This window comes from Chiloscyllium punctatum, chromosome 52, assembly GCF_047496795.1.
Source record: "Chiloscyllium punctatum isolate Juve2018m chromosome 52, sChiPun1.3, whole genome shotgun sequence".
NCBI classification, from domain to species: Eukaryota; Metazoa; Chordata; class Chondrichthyes; order Orectolobiformes; family Hemiscylliidae; genus Chiloscyllium; species Chiloscyllium punctatum.
Window position 1 is genome coordinate 14,682,803 of NC_092790.1, and position 18,902 is coordinate 14,701,704.

Sequence of the window (18,902 nt, forward strand, 5' to 3'; positions counted from 1 at the left end):
TGAGTTTGGTTGTTGATCTATAATGCCACTTTCTGATAGGTGAACATTTGAGCAGTTATTCATCTGTACGTGATACTTTCTGATATCTTAAATGAAAATGTAGTTGTCAACCCATTCCTGTTGGTATGTGCAATGAAAATAAGAGTGTGTGTCACTTTGTCATGCGAACATCTGAGTGGTATGAATCTATCCATGACAGTGCCTGCAAAAGATTGTGTGTGTGTGTGTGTGTGTGTAAGTAACTGCCCTGTTAATACGTGTGTCGTCATCAATGCGTTTTTGCTTGTTTCTGCAAAGTGAAAAGAGTGAACAAAGGTATCAATGCATGCTTGTCAGTTTCTATTTGGTAAAGGGACGTATCTCTCTGGCAGCCACTAATATTCTCTGTGAGGGTGTGATTCGTTATGTGATACCTGTTATGAGGATGATTGTAGACAGATCTGTTTCAGTTCATGAGTGCATATTTTGGACAAGAATTCAGACATTCCAGTTTCAAATTGTGCAAATATCAATGAGCTGTGAATCGTGAATTTGTTCAAACTGGACACATGTGCATTGGGAACTGTGAGAAAGAAACAAACTGATAATTTTCTCAATTGTTTGAACACCTCTCTCAAACTGAGCTCAATGTGTAGCTGACTGAATTCACTCTGACAGTGGAAAGGATGTTCTTCGCTCTGAGTGGACTAACATACTTGCTGTTTGGTAGAAGCAGCTGGTCACACTTGGCTTCATGGCGAAGGAATCTTACATTATCTTAATCCTTCAAGTATTTGCCTGGAGGAAGACAGAAGTGAAATCCCCTGCAAATCACCATCAGCCAAGTTTGACAATCTTTAACTGATCAATGCAACATTCTGTTAATAAACATGAGGATATTGTTTTTAAAGACAGGAATTCAAACAGAACAACATGTCTGATTCTACTCTTCCTCCATGTCTGGTGATTTTTCTTTCTGTTAATTCAATACCAATTCAGTGAGGTCCAGAAACTAACCAAGAACTGTACAGCTCCATGAATGGGACTATCCAATGCAAGTGGGGCTGTGAATATGAGTTTAGTTATTAAACTATTCATGTCAATTCATACTTTGTGAATAACAACCACACTCTCACATTCTGTCCTTCTAAGCCTTGCTTAAATTAATTATGTATTCAAATAGCAGTGACTCACAGTGACAGATTGATATTGATCCATTGAAATGACATTGCACATAAGAGGGCCATTTGGCCTATCTTGTCCATTCCAACCCAAAGACACCAGATGGCCATTTAATTCCATCTTCCTGCTAACAGCCCATAACCTTGCAGCTGAGAGCACTGCCTATTTCTACAATCTGAATTTATTTTTCAATTTGTTCCTGCCAGTCTCTGATTCATGGATATGTCAATATAACTATCAATTTGGACCAGTCAATTTTTCCTGTATGAATATTTGAATGGAGTAATCCATCTCTACTTGTAAATGTCAAAATACAGTTATAAATACATATTTGTCAGTCTCTACAATGTGAATGTGTGAGTTTATTGAGCAGCCTATCCCTATCAGTTTCTGCTCTGTTAATCTGAGAGTGTCAGTAATAACCTGTAACTATCAGTTTCTGGTTTGCTAATAGATAAATGTAGTTATCAACATATACCTGCCAGTTTCAGTTAGTATGCATGTGGAAGTGCTGTTATCAATCTGTACCTGTCAGATTTTGCTGTGTGAATGTGACTGTCATTTTTAGTCTCTATCAATTCTGTCATGTGAACAAGAGATTGTAATCAATGTGTTGCTATCAGATGCTGCAATGAGAATGTGTGACTGTAGTTACCCATCTGTCCATGTCACTTACTGCTATATGCATACAGGCGTGTAGTTATCAATTTGTACCGAACAGTTTCTGCTGTCTCTGTGGGTGTATTTATCAATCTATTGCTGTCAGTGTTTGCAATGTGAAAGTAAATTGATCAATCTTTCCTCATTAGTTTCTGTTCTCTGAATCAGGGTGTTTAATTATCAATCAGTAACTGTCAGTTTTTGGCTTTGTGAATGTGTCAATGCATTTATCATTCTGTACCTATCAAAATCTGCTTTGAGTTTTTCTGAGAGCTTAGTTTAATCTGTCCCTGTCAGAATCTGTAAATGTTGTAACCAATCCATACCTGTCAGTTTTTCTGGCTGAATAATGTGTGTGAAATTGTCAGTCTATCCCCAACCAATTACACTGTGTGAATGAGAAATTTGGAAGCAATGCTTCCTGTCAGTCTCTGCAATGTGAATATGTGGGTGTATTTATCAATGTTTCCCTGACAGTTTCTGCTCGGTGAGACAGTGCTATGATCAATACATTCTGCCCTATGAATATGAGTGTCTTTATCAAATTATACTTGTCAGAAAATTTTCTCTGCATATACAGAAGTTTAGTCGTCAGTTTCATCAATGTGAATATGTGAGCACAGGTTTGAATCTATGCCTATCTGTCAATATGAGAGAGCAATTTTCAATCTCTACCTGTCAGATTCTGTGTGAAATTGAGTGTACTTATCAAACTGTATCTGAGAGTTTATGTTAAGTGAAAGTGGAAGTGTTGTTATCAAATTGTACCTGTGATTTTCTGTTATGTGACTAGAAGAGTATAATTTCCAATCTGTCCCTGTCAGTGTCTCCTCCATATATCTGAGGCAGTAATTAAATTATACCTGCCAGTTTTTGCTGTGTGAATGAGAGTGTACATCTCAACCAACATCTGGCAGTAATAGTTTATGAGAATGAGTGTTGCTATCGGTCTGTACCTTTCAGTTTCTGTTATTTCAACATGCGAGTTTAGTTATCAATCTGTACCAGTCAGTTTCTGCTTGGTGAATATGTGAGTGCATGTATCAATCAGTCCTTGTCAGTACCTGTGTTGTGAATATGTGAATGAGGTTATCAATTTGTAAATCTGTCAGTTTCAGACATGTACATATGGAAATATACCTGTCAGATTCTGCTCTGTGAATATGGTGCAATTATCAATCTGTCTTTGCTTTGTAAACATCCAAATATAGTCATTAATATGGACATATAATATTTACTGTATCCGTTGCACCCGATGTGGTCTCCTCTACATTGGGGAGACAGGTCGCCTACTTGCGGAACGTTTCAGGGAACACTTCTGGGACACCCGCACCAACCAACTCAACCGCCCCGTGGTTGAACACTTTAACTCCCCCTCCCACTCTGCCAAGGACATGCAGGGCCTTGGCCTCTTCCATCGCCAGATCCTGACCACACGACACCTGGAGGAAGAGCACTTCATCTTCCACCTAGGAACCCTCCAACCACACGGGATGAATGTAGATTTCTCCAGCTTCCTCATTTCCCCTCCCCCCATCTTATCTCAGTCCCAACCCCCGGATTCAGCACAACCCTCTTGACCTGTAATCTCCTTCCCGACCTCTCCGCCCCGACCCCCTCCCCGGCCTATCACCCTCACCCTCACCTCCTTCCACCGATCGTATTCCCAGCACCCCTCCCCCAAATACCCTCCCCCCTCCCCTTTATCTCAGCCCACTTGGCACACGAGCCTCATTCCTGAAGAAGAGCTGATGCCCGAAATGTCGATTCTCCTGCTCCTCGGATGCTGCCTGGCCTGCTGTGTTTTCCAGCATCACATTTTTCAACTCTGGTCTCCAGCATTTGCAGTCCTACTTTCTCCTAATTAATATGGACATGTCAGTTTCCATTATGTGAATATGTATATGCATTTCCTAACCTACCCCTGTGAGTTTCTGTGCACAGTCTATGAGAGTGTTGACATGAACATGTAGCTGTAAGTTTTTGTTTGGTAACGTTTGAATCAAAATGTATGTCAGTTTCTGTAATGTTAATGTGTCAGTCCAGTTATCAATTTATGACTGTAACTTTCTGTCCTGTGAATATGTAAATGGTGGTTATTATCTGTACCTGTTAGTTTCTGCTTCACAAATGAATGAGGGTAGTTGCCCACCTGTTCCTGTCAGTTTGTGCTGTGAATGTGTCGGTGTAGTTATCAGTCTGCATCTGTCAATTTCTGCGAGGTGAATGAGAGAGTGTAGTTCCTAATATGTACCTGTGAGAATCTGATCTGTTATGTTTGAGTATCGTTATCAAACTGTACATCACAGTGTGTTTATTCCTCTGTCAACTTGGAAGTGTAGTAATACATTTTTACCTGTTCGGTTATGCTATGGGAAAGTTCTTGTCAGTTTCCTCCAAGTGAGTTTAGTTATCCATCTGTGCTGGTCAGTTTCTGCTATTTAAATGTATGAGTGCAAGTATCAATCTGTGGGTCTCAGTTTCTGCTACGTCAATAAGCGAGTTAAATTTTTGATCTGTACCTGTCAGTTTCAGATATGTGAATGCATGAATGCAGTTATTAATATATCCCTCAATGTTTCTGCTTGTAAATATGCAAATATATTCATTAAATCATCCATCCCTGCCATTTTCTGCAAAGTGAATATGAAAATGTCATTACCAATCTGTAACTGTCAGTTTCTATTCTGTGAACATACAAGTGTTGTCATCAATTTGTACGAGTAAGTTTCTGCAGTATGAATATTCTTGTATAATGCAGCACATTATATGGCACAGTGGTTCAGTGGTTGGCTCTGTTGCCTCACAGCACCAGGGACTTGGATTCAATTCCAGTCTCGGGCAACTGTCTGCATGGAGTTTGCACATACTCCCCGTGTCTGTGTGGGTTTCTTCTGGGTGCCCTGGTTTCCTCCCACAGTCCAAAGAACAGATTAGGTGAATTGTCCATGCTCAATTGCCCATAGTGTTTAGGGATGTGTGGGTTGGTGCATTAGTCAGGGGTAGATGTAGAGTGATAAGGGAATGGCTCTGGTTGAGATAATCTTCAAAGGGTCGGTATGGACTTGCCAGGCTGAACGTCCTGCTTTAAACCTGTATGGATACTAATTCTAACTAAAAGACTATACCTGAAAGTTTCAGCGAGATGAATTATTAAATATAAATTGATTAGTTATTAATCTCTCCCCATCAGTTTCTGATTTGATAATGTATGAATGCATTTATCAATGTGAATCTGCTATTTTTTGTAATTATGATATGGGAATACAGTTACTGTTCTATGCCAGGAGACATAGGAACAGAGGCTAGGAAACTTGGGGAAATATATATTGATATCTTGAAAAATATTTGATATCAGTCCACATGCCAAAAGTGGTGTTAGAGATATTAAAAAATATATAAAGATGTATCAAACTCTCAGACCTGATCAAGTGTATCCCTTGATGTTGTGGGAAGCTGTATTGGTAATTTGAGTAAATGATATTGTTTTCTTACTTTTTTAAGAACATCTCATAGGTAGGGTCAATCTATCCCTGTCAGTTATTGCAATATGAATGTGTGACTGTGGTTATAAATCTGTACCTGTCAGTTTCTACGTGAATATGTGGGTGCAGTTACCCATCTCAGTATCTGCAATGTGAACGGGAGTATAATTATCAGTCTCTAGCTGTCAGCTTCTCCAACATCTATATGTGATGTTAGTTATGGAGCTGAACCTCTGTTAGTTTCTGTCATATGAATGTGAGTGTCATCATCAACCTGTCCCATATCAACAGCGTGAAACAGAAGCCAAACAATGAATTCCATCAGTGTTTAGGGGATTAAAAACCACTAGAATATCCCACAGCAGGCCCACACACAGCCCGAGAAAGGCCTCTCTCTTCCCCCCAGCCCGCTCACTCCAAGTTCCGGGACCAGTTCCTGCTCCGCTCGGCCTCTTACAAACAGCCCCCGGTTCTCCCTGAACTCACCCCGAATCAGTCCCGGTCTCGGAGCCCCCTCTGTGTCCCAGGCTCCCATCCCGATGTGCTGCTGGAAGGAGCCTGCTGTTCCCTCCCTTCCCTGGGCGCTGATCTCTCCATTGCGGTCTGTTTCAAACAAACCCCTTGCACTCACTGAGTAAATGCTCCTCAATGGCAGCGCTGGGGGAGGGCCTCACGCATGCGCTTCTCTCGTCAGGAACAGTCAGCTTTGGGGAAGGCGCAGCACCGCGCATGCGCTGCTTCAGGCTGCAAGAATACATCATTCACAATAAGCCGACAGTGACAGCAGCAGTGTTAAACCCAGACCCAGTATGGGGGATTAGGATCAAAACACAAATATTACTTCCAAATAAAGGAGAGATTAAATGAGCTTGGATTGTTGTTTTTCTAGAGCAGAGATGTCTGACGTGGTGGCACATGATTGTGGTGTTAAAAATTATGAGGAGTATGGAGAGGGTGAATGTAGAGAAGCTGTTTCCCTTGTTTAAGCGATCAGTCACAAGTAATGATTGATGTAGGGTAAGGGGTAAATATATTGAGAGAAAATCTCTTTCACTCAGCAAGTCATGGAAATCTGAAAGATACTGCCGGGAAGGCAGTGGAGCCCAGAAACCTTAACCTTGAAAAAGTATTTGGATGAACACTTGAAATGTCATACCATTTAAGGATATGGGACAAGTGCAGGGAATTAGCAAACCTTCAGTGGTAGTTATTGTGGGTGCAGACACGATGCCTGAAGGCCTTTTCTGTGCTGTATGAGTATATGCACGTCAGCTTTTGCTCAGGGTGCAGTTATTAATTTGTACCTGTCAGTCTTTGGTTTCTGTCTATGTAATTGCATTTATCATATGTCACCTGTCAAGTTTTTGCTGTGTATATATGAGAGTCTAGTTATCAACTTGTAACTTTCAGGTTGTAGAGACATACAGCCTTTGATCCAACGAGTGCACACTGACCAGATACCCTAAACTAATCAAATCTCATTTCCTAGCATGGAGTCATAGAGATATATAGCATAGAAACAGACCCTTCAGTCCAACCTGTCCATGCCGACCAGATATCCCAATCCAATCTAGTCCCACCTGCGAGCACGCAGCCCATATCCCTCCAAAACCTTCCTATTCATAAGTCCATCCAAATGCCTTTTAAGTGTTGCAATTGTACCAGCCTCCACCACTTCCTCTGACAGCTTATTACATAACTACACCACCCTCTGTGTGAAAACGTTGCCCTTTAGTTCTCTTTTATATCTTTCCCCTGTCGCCCTAAACTATGCCCTCTAGTTCTGGACACCCCAACACCAGGGAAAAGACTTTGCCTGTTTACCCTATCCATGCCCCTCATAATTTTGTAAACCTCTATCAGGTCACCGCTCCGCCTCTGATGCTCCAGGGAAAACAGCCCAAGCCTGTTCAGCCTCTCCCTGTAGCTCAAATCCTCCAACCCTGGCAACATCTTTGTAGATCTTTTCTGAACCCTTTCAAGTTTCACAACATCTTTCAGATAGGAAGGAGACCAGAATTGCATGCAATATTCCAACACTGGCCTAACCAATGTCTTGTGCAGCCACAACATGACCTCCCAACTCCTGTACTCAATACTCTGAACAATAAAAGAAAGCATACCAAATGCCTTCTTCACTATTCTATCTACCTGTGACTCCACTTTCAAGGAGCTATGAACCTACGCTCCAAGGTCTCTTTGTTCAGCAACACTCCCTAGGACCTCACCGTTAAGTGTATAAGTCCTGCTAAGATTTGCTTTCCCAAAATGCATCACGTTGTATTTATGTGAATTAAACTCCATCTGCCACTTCTCAGCCCATTGGCCCATCTGGTCCAGATCCTGTTGTAATCTGAGGTAAACCTCTTTGCTGTCCACTATACCTCCAATTTTGATGTCATCTGCAAACTTACTAACTGTACCTATTAAGCTCGCATCCAAATCATTTATGTAAATGACAAAAAGTAGAGGACCCAGCACCGATCCTTGTGGCACTCCACTGGTCACAGGTCTCCAGTCTGAAAAACAACCCTCCACCATCACGCTCAGTCCTTCACCTTTGAGCCAGTTCTGTATCCAACTGGCTTGTCCTCCCTGTATTCCATGAGATCTAACCTTGCTAATCAGTCTCCCATGGGGAACCTTGTCAAACGCCTTCCTGAAGTCCATATAGATCACACCTACCACTCTGCCCTCATCAATCCTCTTTGTTATTTCTTCAAAAAATTCAATCAAGTTTGTGAGACATGTTTTACCATGCACAAAGCCATGTTGACTATCCCTGATGAGTCCTTGCCTTTCCAACTACATGTACATACTATCCCTCAGGATTCCCTCCAATAACTTGCTCACCACCGGCATCAGGCTCACCAGTCTATAGTTCCCTGGCTTGTCCTTTCCACCCTTTTTAAACAGTGGCACCATGTTTGCCAACCTCCAGTCTTCCGGCACCTCACCTGTGACTATCGATGATACAAATATCTCAGCAAGTGACCCAGCAATAACTTCTCTAGATTCCCACAGAGTTCACGGGTACACCTGATCAGGCCCTGGGGATTTATCCACCTTTAAGTTTCAAGACATCCAGCACTTCCTCCTCCAAATGTAATATGGACATTTTGCAAGATGTCACCATCTATTTCCCTACAGTCTATATCTTCCATATCCTTTTCCACAGTAAATACTAATGCAAAATACTCATCCAGTATCTCCCACATTTTATGCGCCTCCACACTAAGGCCACCTTGCTGATCTTTGAGGTCTCCTATTCTCTCCGTAGTTACCCTTTTGTCCTAAATGTATTTGTAATAACCCTTTGGATTCTCCTTAATTCTATTTGCCAAAGCTATCTCACGTCCCCTTTTTGACCTCCTGATTTCCCTCTTAAGTATACTCCTACTTCCTTTATACTCTTCGAAGGATTCACTCAATTTATCCTGTCTATACCTGACATATGCTTTCTTCTTTTTCTTAACCAAACCCTCAATTTCTTTAGTGATCCAGCATTCCCTATACCTACCAGCCTTCCTTTCACCCTGACAGGAACATACCTTCTCTGGATTCTAAATTTGGCACATATCCCTTTAAATCCTTCCTGTTCATTTACCTATTCGGGCTCCTTTTAAATGTTGTAATTGTTCCCACCTTCATCACATCCTCTGGAAGCTCATTCCATATGCACATAACGCTCTGCATGAAAAGGTCGTTCCTCACGTTATTTTTTAAATCTTTACCCTCTCACCTTAAACCTATGCCCTCTCTGCTCCCTCACCCAAGGAAAAAGACCTTGGCTTTTCATCCTATCGATGCCTCTCATGATTTTATAAGCAGCTATATAAATCACCCCTCAGCTTCCGATACTCCAGGGAAAAAAGCTCCAGCCTATTCAGCCTCTCCCAATAATTTAAACCCTCTAATCCTGGTAACATCACTGTCAATTTTTTTGCACTCTCTTAAAATTAACAACATCCTTCCCATAGCAGCGTGACCCGAATTGTACACAGTCCTCTAAAAGTGCCCGAACCAATGTCCTATGCAGCCTGAACATAATGTCCCAGCTTCTAAACTCAGTGCACTTACCAAAGGAGACAAGCATGCCAAACACCTTTTCTACTACCTTTTCTAACCACCACTCCACTTTCAAGCAGCTGTTCATATGCACCTGGTGGTCTTATACAGTTAATGGTAGGACTATGGGGAGTGTTGCCAAACAATATGTCCTGCCCTGTTTTGAGCTATGAGAATGTATATGTAACTAGATTGTCTCTCTGTCAGCTTCTGCAATGTGAATATGTGGGAGCAGCTTAGTCAGTTTCTGCTGTGTGACTGTGAGAGTGAAGTTCTCAATCTGTACTAATCAGTTTCTACTCTTGCGTACCAATTTGGCTTAATTCCCTGGCAGCCACTAATATTTTCCGTGACTGTGATTTATTCCATTGGAGAAGTTATGAGGATGTTGAAATGGGGTCTTTATCTTTACCTCTAAGCATTTTGTGAATACTAAGTTTTTGCTTAGTCTGCGGGGTAAAGAAGAGCAGGGCAGATGGGTATATAGTTCAGAATCCCAACAATTACTGAAAACTTGTATACAGAACAGGAAAAGAATAGAATGGGATAAATGCCTGCGTCTGTGCTGTACCAATTCTGTGATTCAGATGAATAAAAGCCAATCCCATCACTTCTCGGCCATTTGGCTAAGATCAAGTGTCTGTTCTTATTAGGATAGGTTTCGAAATGCGAGTCATCAGAGCTACTGGACAATAGACAATAGGTGCAGGAGGAGGCCATTCTGCCCTTCGAGCCTGCACCACCATTCATTATGATCATGGCTGATCATCCTCAATCAGTATCCTGTTCCTGCCTTATCTCCATAACCTTTGATTCCACTATCCTTGAGAGCTCTATCCAACTCTTTCTTAAACGAATCCAGAGACTGAGCCTCCACTGCCTTCTGAGGCAGAGCATTCCATACACCCACCACTCTCAGGGTGAAGATGTTTCTCCTCATCTCTGTCCTCAATGGCCTACCCCTTATTTTTAAGCTGTGTCCTCTGGTTCGGGACTCACCCATCACCGGAAACATGTTTCCTGCCTCCAGAGTGTCCAATCCTTTAATAATCTTATATATCTCAATCAGATCCCCTTTCAGTCTTCTAAACTCAAGGGTATACAAGCCCAGTCGCTCCAATCTTTCAACATAAGATAGTCCCACCATTCCAGGAATTGACCTTGTCAACCTACACTGCACTCCCTCAGTAGCCAGAATGTCTTTCCTCAAATTTGAAGACCAGAACTGCACACAATATTCCAGGTGCGGTCTCACCAGGGCCCTGTACAGCTGCAGAAGAACCTCTTTGCTTCTATACTCAATCCCTCTTGTTATGAAGGCCAGCATGGTGTTAGCTTCCTTCACTACCTGCTGTACCTGCATGCTTGCCTTCATTGACTGGTGTACAAGAACACCCAGATCTCTTAGTACTGCCCCTTTACCTAACTTGACTCCATTTAAGTAGTAATCTGCCTTCCTGTTCTTGCCACCAAAGTGGATAACCATACATTTATCCACATTAAACTGCATCTGCCATGCATCTGTCCACTCACCTAACCTGTCCAGGTCACCCTGTAATCTCTAACATCTCCTCACATTTCACTCTGCCACCCAGCTTTGTATCATCAGCAAATGTGCTCATGTTTCTATTAATACCATCTTCTGTATCATTAATATATATTGCAAAAAAGCTGATCCCTGCGGTACTCCACTGGTCACCGTCTGCCATTCCGAAAGGGAGTCATTTATCACTACTCTTTGTTTCCTGTCAGCCAACCAATTTTCAATCCAAGTCAGTACTTTGCACCCAATACCATGTACCCTAATTTTGCTCACTAACCTCCTATGTGGGACATTATCAAAGGCTTTGTAAAAGTCCAGGTACACTACATCCACTGGATCTCCCTTGTCCATCTTCAGAGTTACATCCTCAAAAAATTACAAAAGATTAGTCAAGCATGATTTCCCCTTCATAAATCCATGCTGACTCTGACCTATTCTGTTACTACCATCCAGATGTGGTCGTAATTTTATCCTTTATAATCGACTCCAGCATCTTTCCCACCACTGAGGTCAGACTAACTGGTCTATAATTTCCTGCCTTCTGTCTCCCACCTTTCTTAAAAAGTGGTACAACATTAGCCACCCTCCAAGCTGCAGGAACTGACCCTGAATCTATCGAACTCTGGAAAATAATCACCAATGCATCCACAATTTCTAGAGCCACCTCCTTGAGTACCCTGGGATGTAGACCATCAGGGCCCGGGGACTTATCAACCTTCAGACCTAACAGTCTCTCCAACACCAATTCCTGGTAAATATAAATTCCCTTAAGTTCAGGTCCTTCAGCCACTGTTACCTCTGGGAGATTGCTTGTGTCTTCCCCAGTGAACACAGATCTGAAGTACCAATTCAACTCTTCTGCCATTTCTTTGTTCCCCGCAATATATTCCCCTGTTTCTGTCTTCAAGGGCCCAATTTTAGTCTTAACCATTTTTTCCCTTTCACATTCCTAAAAAAAACTTTTTACTATCCTCCTTTATATTTTTGGCCAGTTTACCTTTGTACCTCATTTTTTCTCTGCTCATTTCCTTCTTAGTAATCCTCTGTTGTTCTTCAAAAGCTTCCCAGGCCTCCGTTTTCCCACTCATCTTTGCTATGTTATACTTTTTCTCTTTTGACTTTATATGTTTCTTAACTTCCCTCATCAGCCACAGCCACCCCTGTCTCCTCATAGGATCTTTCTTCCTTTTTGGAATGAATTGATCCTGCATCTTCTGCATTATACCCAGAAATATCTGCCATTGTTCCTTCATTGTCATCCCTGCTAAGGTATTGCACCATTGAACTTTGGCTAGCACCTCCCTCATATCACCATAGTTCCCTTTATTCAACTGAAATATTGTCACTACTGATTGTACCCTCTCCCTTTCAAATTGCAGATTGAAGCTTATTGTATTATGGTCACTCCCTCCTAATGGCTCATTCACTTCAAGATCCCTAATCAATTCTGGTTCATTGCACAATACCAGATCCAGAATTGCCTTCTCCCTGGTAGGCTCCAGCACCAGCTGTTCTAACAATCCATCTTGGAGGCACTCCACAAAGTCTCTTTCTTGAGGTACAATACCATCCTGATTCTCGCAGTCTACCTGCATGTTGAAATCCCCCATAACAACTGTAGTAACATCTTTGCGACAGGCCAATTTCAGCTCCTTATTCAACTTACACCCTACATCCATACTACTGTTTGTGGGTCTGTAGATAACACCCAAGAGGGTCTTTCTACTCTTAGAATTTCTCACCTCTATCAATACTGACTCTACACCCCCTCTTTCTAGGTCCCCCTGCGCAAGGAGATTATCACTAGATCGTGATAGGACGTTGGAGGATAGTTTGGATGTTTTGACCTGCTCTTTGTGGATCTTCATGCTGGCTTTGGCCTAACGCCAAATCAGGGACCAACCGACCTCAGAGCTATGGTCTCAGCAGCTGCCCACACCCCAGGCCAGGGCATTCGTAACACAGTCAGGGTGACTGTCAAGAAGATGGAGGAGATCAGACAGTGTTCATCAATAAGCTTTTGCTCAAGTGCTGTGGGTTCACCACAGCGGACGTGTACTGGGATTAAAAATTGCCAGCATCAATGTGTGTAGCAACAAATCAGCTATGCGATGTGTTTCTATGATGGCCTTCCTGGCCAACGTTAAAGCCGATGTCCTGTTTCTGCAGGAGTGTGGGATACCGCACCTCAGCAGCTACAGGAGATGGTCGAGTTTGTGGGCACATGGGCCGTCAGTTTGGTCGGGGGAAAACGATAGCCGCGCCTCCGGCCTGGGTATCCTGTTGCGAGGAGGCAACTTCACCACGTCCGAGGTTAAGGAGGTGGTGGGCGGGCGCCTCCTCGTCACTGATGTCATGTACAGGAATGTTCCCCTGAGACTGATTAATGTGTACACCCCAGTGGGTAAAAGTGAACAGTTGGCCGTCCTGCAGCAGCTTCCACTGTTGCTGGCTACGTCCAGGTCGGTCATTCTGGCCGGAGACTTCAACTGTATCATTGATGCAGATGGACGATCCGGCGGGGGGCATGCGCCAAGAACTGGGAGGAGCGGATCAGGAAAATGAAGCAGAAACTAGGCAGATGGGAGCAATGTTCACTCTCCATTCCTGGGAAAAACCTGGTCATCAGGTGTGAGGGTCTGTCAGTATTGTTATATGTGGCACAGGTCGAGCCTATCCCCAGAATCTATGCAGTCACCTGGGCCATCTTCCACTTCATGTGAAGATCAAAGATGGACTGGGTCCGAAGGGACACAACACACAAAGACCTGGGCAATGGGGGATAAAACATGCCCAATGCCACCCTCACCTTGATGGCCTTTGTGTGTGGCTGCATCAAGCTGTGCGTGCATCCCTGGTACGTGAACGCCAAGTGTCAGTACGTACTGAGATCCTACCTGACCTGGTGTCAGCGAAGGATGGGCCTGCCCTTGCTGCTGCCGAACACTCCGAGTAATTGGTCCATTCCGTATCACCTTCCTTCATGGAGAAATTTATGAAGAAAAACACCTTTGACCACAAGTCCATCAGGAAGTGGTCAGCACATAGTGTCCTTGAGACCCTTCGGGAAAAGGAGAGGGTGGATCCTTTCGAGCGATTCCCTGAGCAGACTGTCAAAGCCATTTGGCAAAATGCCTCATCACCAGAACTTTCGAACAAGTACCAAGACATGGCTTGGCTGGTGGTGGTAAGGGCTCTGCCTGTGAGATCCGTTATGCATGCCTTGACATTCTGCCGCACGGCACGCTGCCCTCGAAGCAGCTGTAGAGGGGACAAGACTGTCACACACCTCTTTCTGGAATGTGCCTATGCAGAAGCAGTCTGGAGAGGAATGCAGTGATGTTTGTCGAGGTTCGGCCCGAGCAGCGCCGTGATGCGGGGCTCCGTGCTCTAAAGCCTGTTCCCCGGGATGCTGACCGAGATGAACATCAACTGTGCATGGAGGATCATCAACTTGCTGAAGAATGCTCTTTGGACAGTCCGAAACCTATTGATCTTCCAGCTGAAGGAGTTGACCCTGAGTGAGTGTTGCAGACTGGCACATTCCAAGGTCCAGGACTACGTGTTAAGGGACGCGCTGAAGCTTGGGGCAGCTGCCGCCAAGGTGCGGTGGGGAAAGACCACCGTGTAACATCTGCCTGCCTAAGTAGAACAGAGGGCCCATCCAATCATCTGGAGTCCGCTGACACTTCAGCAGAAGAGCTGGATAGTAAATGTACATACTTGGAGATCAGAAAAATAAATTTCGAAGTCTGTATGTAAAGCAATGTAATGTGTGCACAAGCATGGCATTGTAGAGATCCAAATAATTTTATGAATAAAGTATATTTTTGAAATAAAAAAGGCAATCACATCCTATTGTGCAGAGTATCAGTATAAAACTATCATGTAGCAATGGACAGATCAGCTTATTTAAAAAAAAAACAACTGATCCTGTCAATGTTTCCTTGTAAGGAAACCAATGTCGGATGTTTCCTTGCTTAGGGTTCTGTGGTACCACTGAGACATTTGGTTTCGACTTGAACGAAGACATTGTTGAAGTTTCATTTGTATGAAAATGAGATTTATTCTGCATTTGTCTAGTCATCTTGCATTCTTTTTATTGTTGCACATTATTTAGTTATTGTGTTTTCAGTCCCGTTTCCCCTTGCTGTGGAGCATATGAACCCTCGTGAGTCATTTTTCAGCTGTTTCTATTTCTTGGAGTTACACTTTAACACTTGATCAGTTCCGGAGCCATCATTCACGGTGGGATATGAACAGTGAATATTACCCCAGGCATATGAAAAAGAAACGTGCCCCCGTCTTTGAGTACGAGGAGTAGGTGCATCTCACGATTGGCGGTCCACGTCTTTCGTTCTATGCCTGGTTGACTCGAACCTGGGTCTCTGTCGCTGTTTTGTCTGATCTCAGATTGCAATAAATGAGACTTTCTGCTGTCGGTGAGAGATTTTCAAAATGAAGCGAGATCAAACCAGAGCAGCTGCAGGACTGGGATAGCAAATGGGGAGCTTTTGCTGATGTCAGAACTAGTGCACAAAAGGCTGGGGCGACAGTAAAATATTGTCTAAAGACGATTAATATGCTCACCCGGAAGAACGTTCTGTAATGTTTAATCAACATACCGGATTGTTTTTGAAATGTGAAATGAAGAGATTAATTGCATATTGCAGTTCTTGGCGCTTCTTTTGTGTTTCTGCCAGTTCTTCAGGTCCAGAAAAGAAACAAAAATGTAGAAAGAGATAAATGCGGTTAGACAAATGGATGAGCGAGAGAGATTGTCTGAAGAATGATTTGGAGATGCCGGTGTTGGACTGGGGTGTACAAAGTTAAAAATCACACAACAACACCAGGTTATAGTCCAACAGCTTTAATTGGAAGCACTCGCTTTCAGAGACATCCACCTGATGAAGGAGCGGCGCTCCGAAAGCTAGTGCTTCCAATTAAACCTGTTGGACTATAACCTGGTGTTGTGTGATTTTGAACTTTGTCTGAAGTATATATTTGTAACCGAATTAACAAGTATTGATGGATTCTCCTCTGAACAACGTCCTCTTTTTCAATGTAAAACATACGCCGTTGTTTGTAAATCGGCGGGCTTTTCAAATTGGAAAGAAAGTTGTTGATGATTTGGCGCTGACTTCAAGAGAAGGGAACGTGTCCTCTCTACTCCCTGCCTCTTGGGAACATATTAAACACCAGTGAATCTTTTTTTTCGTGTTTGCTGCTATTTGCTCAAGTTACTCTCTGACACTTGGTTATTCCAGGAGTGACAACGCCGGTTGGGATGTGAGCCCTGATTGTCAACCCCGGGAAACAGATCCACGGGTAGATACATTACACACTGATTTTTCAATTTCCAAAACTCCGCGCGGGTTCTGTTGGGTGATAATGATGATTGAATGATGGAAATGAGGTTTTCTGCTGTCAGCTAGAAACTTTCAAAATGAACGAGATCAAACCAGAACCAGAACAGTTGCCGGACTGGAATAGTTAAATTGGAACTTTTGCAATAAAGGAACACGATATTAAAATAATATCTAAGAGCGGTGTTCGTTATTAATGCGCTCATGGCGAAGAACGTTCATGAAATCCCGACAGGGCTTAATGAGGGCATTCGGCCCATCGAGTCTGAACCTTCCCTTCGAAGAGAATCTCGAATCCTTTAAATAGTTACTGGACTCAATACCCTAAAGAAAGATTGTGTGAATTGGACTTTTATAATCGAAAGGCAAATTAATGACTCAGTACGAATGCGTTGTTTTCTGAAAAACAGCCTTCTCTGATCTACATCGCGGCGGGATTTTCAAATGTGAAAGAAAACGATTGATGATTTGGCGCCATGTTTTCCCGCCTGCTTTCTCAGCAATGATCATAGAGTTACAGGGGGTAGGTACACCAAGGGAGACAGTGAGGGGAGAGGAGATTTCATCCGGAATAAACATTCCCCGACCTAATATATTGTGTGAAAATTACATAACATTTTTGTCAATGTCCTAATCACTGCTGCTGAAAGCCGTGTGTCTTCCAACTAACCCCCAACTAACCAACGCAAAACATCATCCCTCTGTAACTAAGATAAATTTTAACATTTTATAGTAATTATTTAAAACCTAGTTAGCTGTCAGAGCGGACAGGAGACAGGATCATTGCCCGATCTGTCTGTAACAGACAGGAGGAAAGGCTGGGTTTAAAACAGCCCAGATAAACTGAACAACCGAACTTGTACCGGCCGTGAATCAATCTAAACAACCCCGCCAATTTAAACATCTTAAAAGCTAATGCAGTGTACACCGATAAAAGGACAGAATCTCAGTTTATCTGTTATTTTTTATTACCCCCAGATTGTAATTAGGCCGAAGACAATGTGGAATTGCTGCCTGAACTCTCTGTAACAGGCAGATGGAAGGAACACGCCATGAAAACATCCGCAGGGTCTCAGAATTAAAACTGAACAAAGTAACAACCCTGAACTGGTCAGTGAAATACAAACACTACAATATGTCACATTCGTGACTCGGTAGTCGCGAAGTGAAATAACCAGATGGTGGATCAATAAACCCTCCTTATATGATACCTTCCCGATTCACAGGTCTCCGCTCTCGTAAACCATGGCATGAGTGTATTTTTGAGTGATTCAGATCAATATATATCTAAGGTTGGTCTGCGCTCGGCGCTGGACAGGGAACATTGGATCCGGGCTCAGCTCTTTCCTGAGAGATGTGGGTGGCTCTGATAAGAGCCTTTGGGTTCAGATGTTTATATATTACACCGACTGGTTCATTTCTTTGCTGCTGTCTTGGTCCCTTTCGCTTTGGGCTTGGCCTTGCCTTTAGCCGGTTTGCTGAGGGGTTTGGGGGCTTTAGGGCCCTTGGTCTTTTTCACCTTCTTCACGAGAGTCCGTTTCTTTGGCGCTGCTTTGCTCACCGCTTTCTTTGGCGATGCCGTCTTCTTGCCGCTCGCTTTCTTGGCTGGGGATTTCTTGACTGTCGCTTTCTTGGCTGGGGATTTCTTTGCTGTCACCTTCGTGGCCGGTGATTTCTTCACGGCCGGTTTCTTGGCGACCGCTGATGTTCCCGTCTTCTTTCCCGCTTTTGCCTTGACTGGATTCTTTGGGAGTTTGAAGGAGCCGGAGACGCCCTGGCCCTTGACCAGAACAAGGGAGCCGTTCGCCAGGCACCTCCTGATACTCATCTTGATCTGTGCATTTCGCTTTCCCACATCGATCCCGCTTCTCTCCAGCCCCTTCTTTACAGCGGACAGAGACGCCCCTTTGCGATCCTTGATGTCCCCAATAACATTCAGAATCAGCTCTCCCAACTCGGGATCGGATGTTTTTTGCCTCGGAGCCGTCGCCTTCTTTTTGGGAGCCTTGGCTTTAGTGGGAGCGGAGGCTGGAGGAGCCGTTTCGGCGGCTGCACTGTCGCTCATGTTGAGAACTCTGCGCTGAATCTCTCTCTGAGTCAGTCTGAACTGGGTCAGCAATGAAGCTGTTGGCGGCGGCACTGAGCAACTTCAAGGCAGCGAGCGGACGGCGCAGGGACAACCTGCCGTCAGCTCCCTGTTCCTGCTGCCTCTCTGTGTTTCTCTAACAGCCTAAACTCTCCGATTCCTCTGAAATTCCGCATCTCCAGAGAGCCAGGCTCGATTGCTCCTCACCCTGACACGGTAAGGTTTGCGACTGAAAAGCTTTCACTCGAATAGACGGCTCCGTTGTCGAGTTAAACGCATTTTGCTGCTGCACTGATGGCGCTGTCTGAGCTGAACGGTGACATTGTCGCTACTTTTGGACCGAAATCTTGAAAACAACAAATTAATTGCCTTGAATTCTACTTTTGAGGTTAGAAGGGGAGCAAGGGGATAACCTGAATTGAAAATATTTTTGAGTTTCGTAACAGAGACTTGGAAATATTATAATATTAGCGGACACACAAACACAGTTATGTTAGACTAACCGTCCGCCCTTTTCCTACAGTCTCTCTGAC

The 18,902-nt window shown here is 43.6% G+C and overlaps 2 protein-coding genes and 1 pseudogene across 4 annotated transcripts in view; 1 reads left to right on the plus strand and 2 right to left on the minus strand.

The window, feature by feature from the left end:
- Positions 1-18,902, minus strand: part of LOC140470724 (histone H2B 1/2-like) — a 698,799-nt gene that overhangs the window by 43,515 nt on the left and 636,382 nt on the right. The window lies entirely within an intron of this gene.
- LOC140471016 (U2 spliceosomal RNA) lies at positions 9,981-10,145 on the plus strand (annotated as a pseudogene).
- On the minus strand, positions 17,155-18,385 carry LOC140470995 (histone H1-like). Its single transcript, XM_072566905.1, has one exon. It carries the CDS (start codon positions 18,346-18,348, stop codon positions 17,698-17,700), a length of 651 nt encoding a protein of 216 aa, XP_072423006.1. The 5' UTR covers positions 18,349-18,385; the 3' UTR covers positions 17,155-17,697.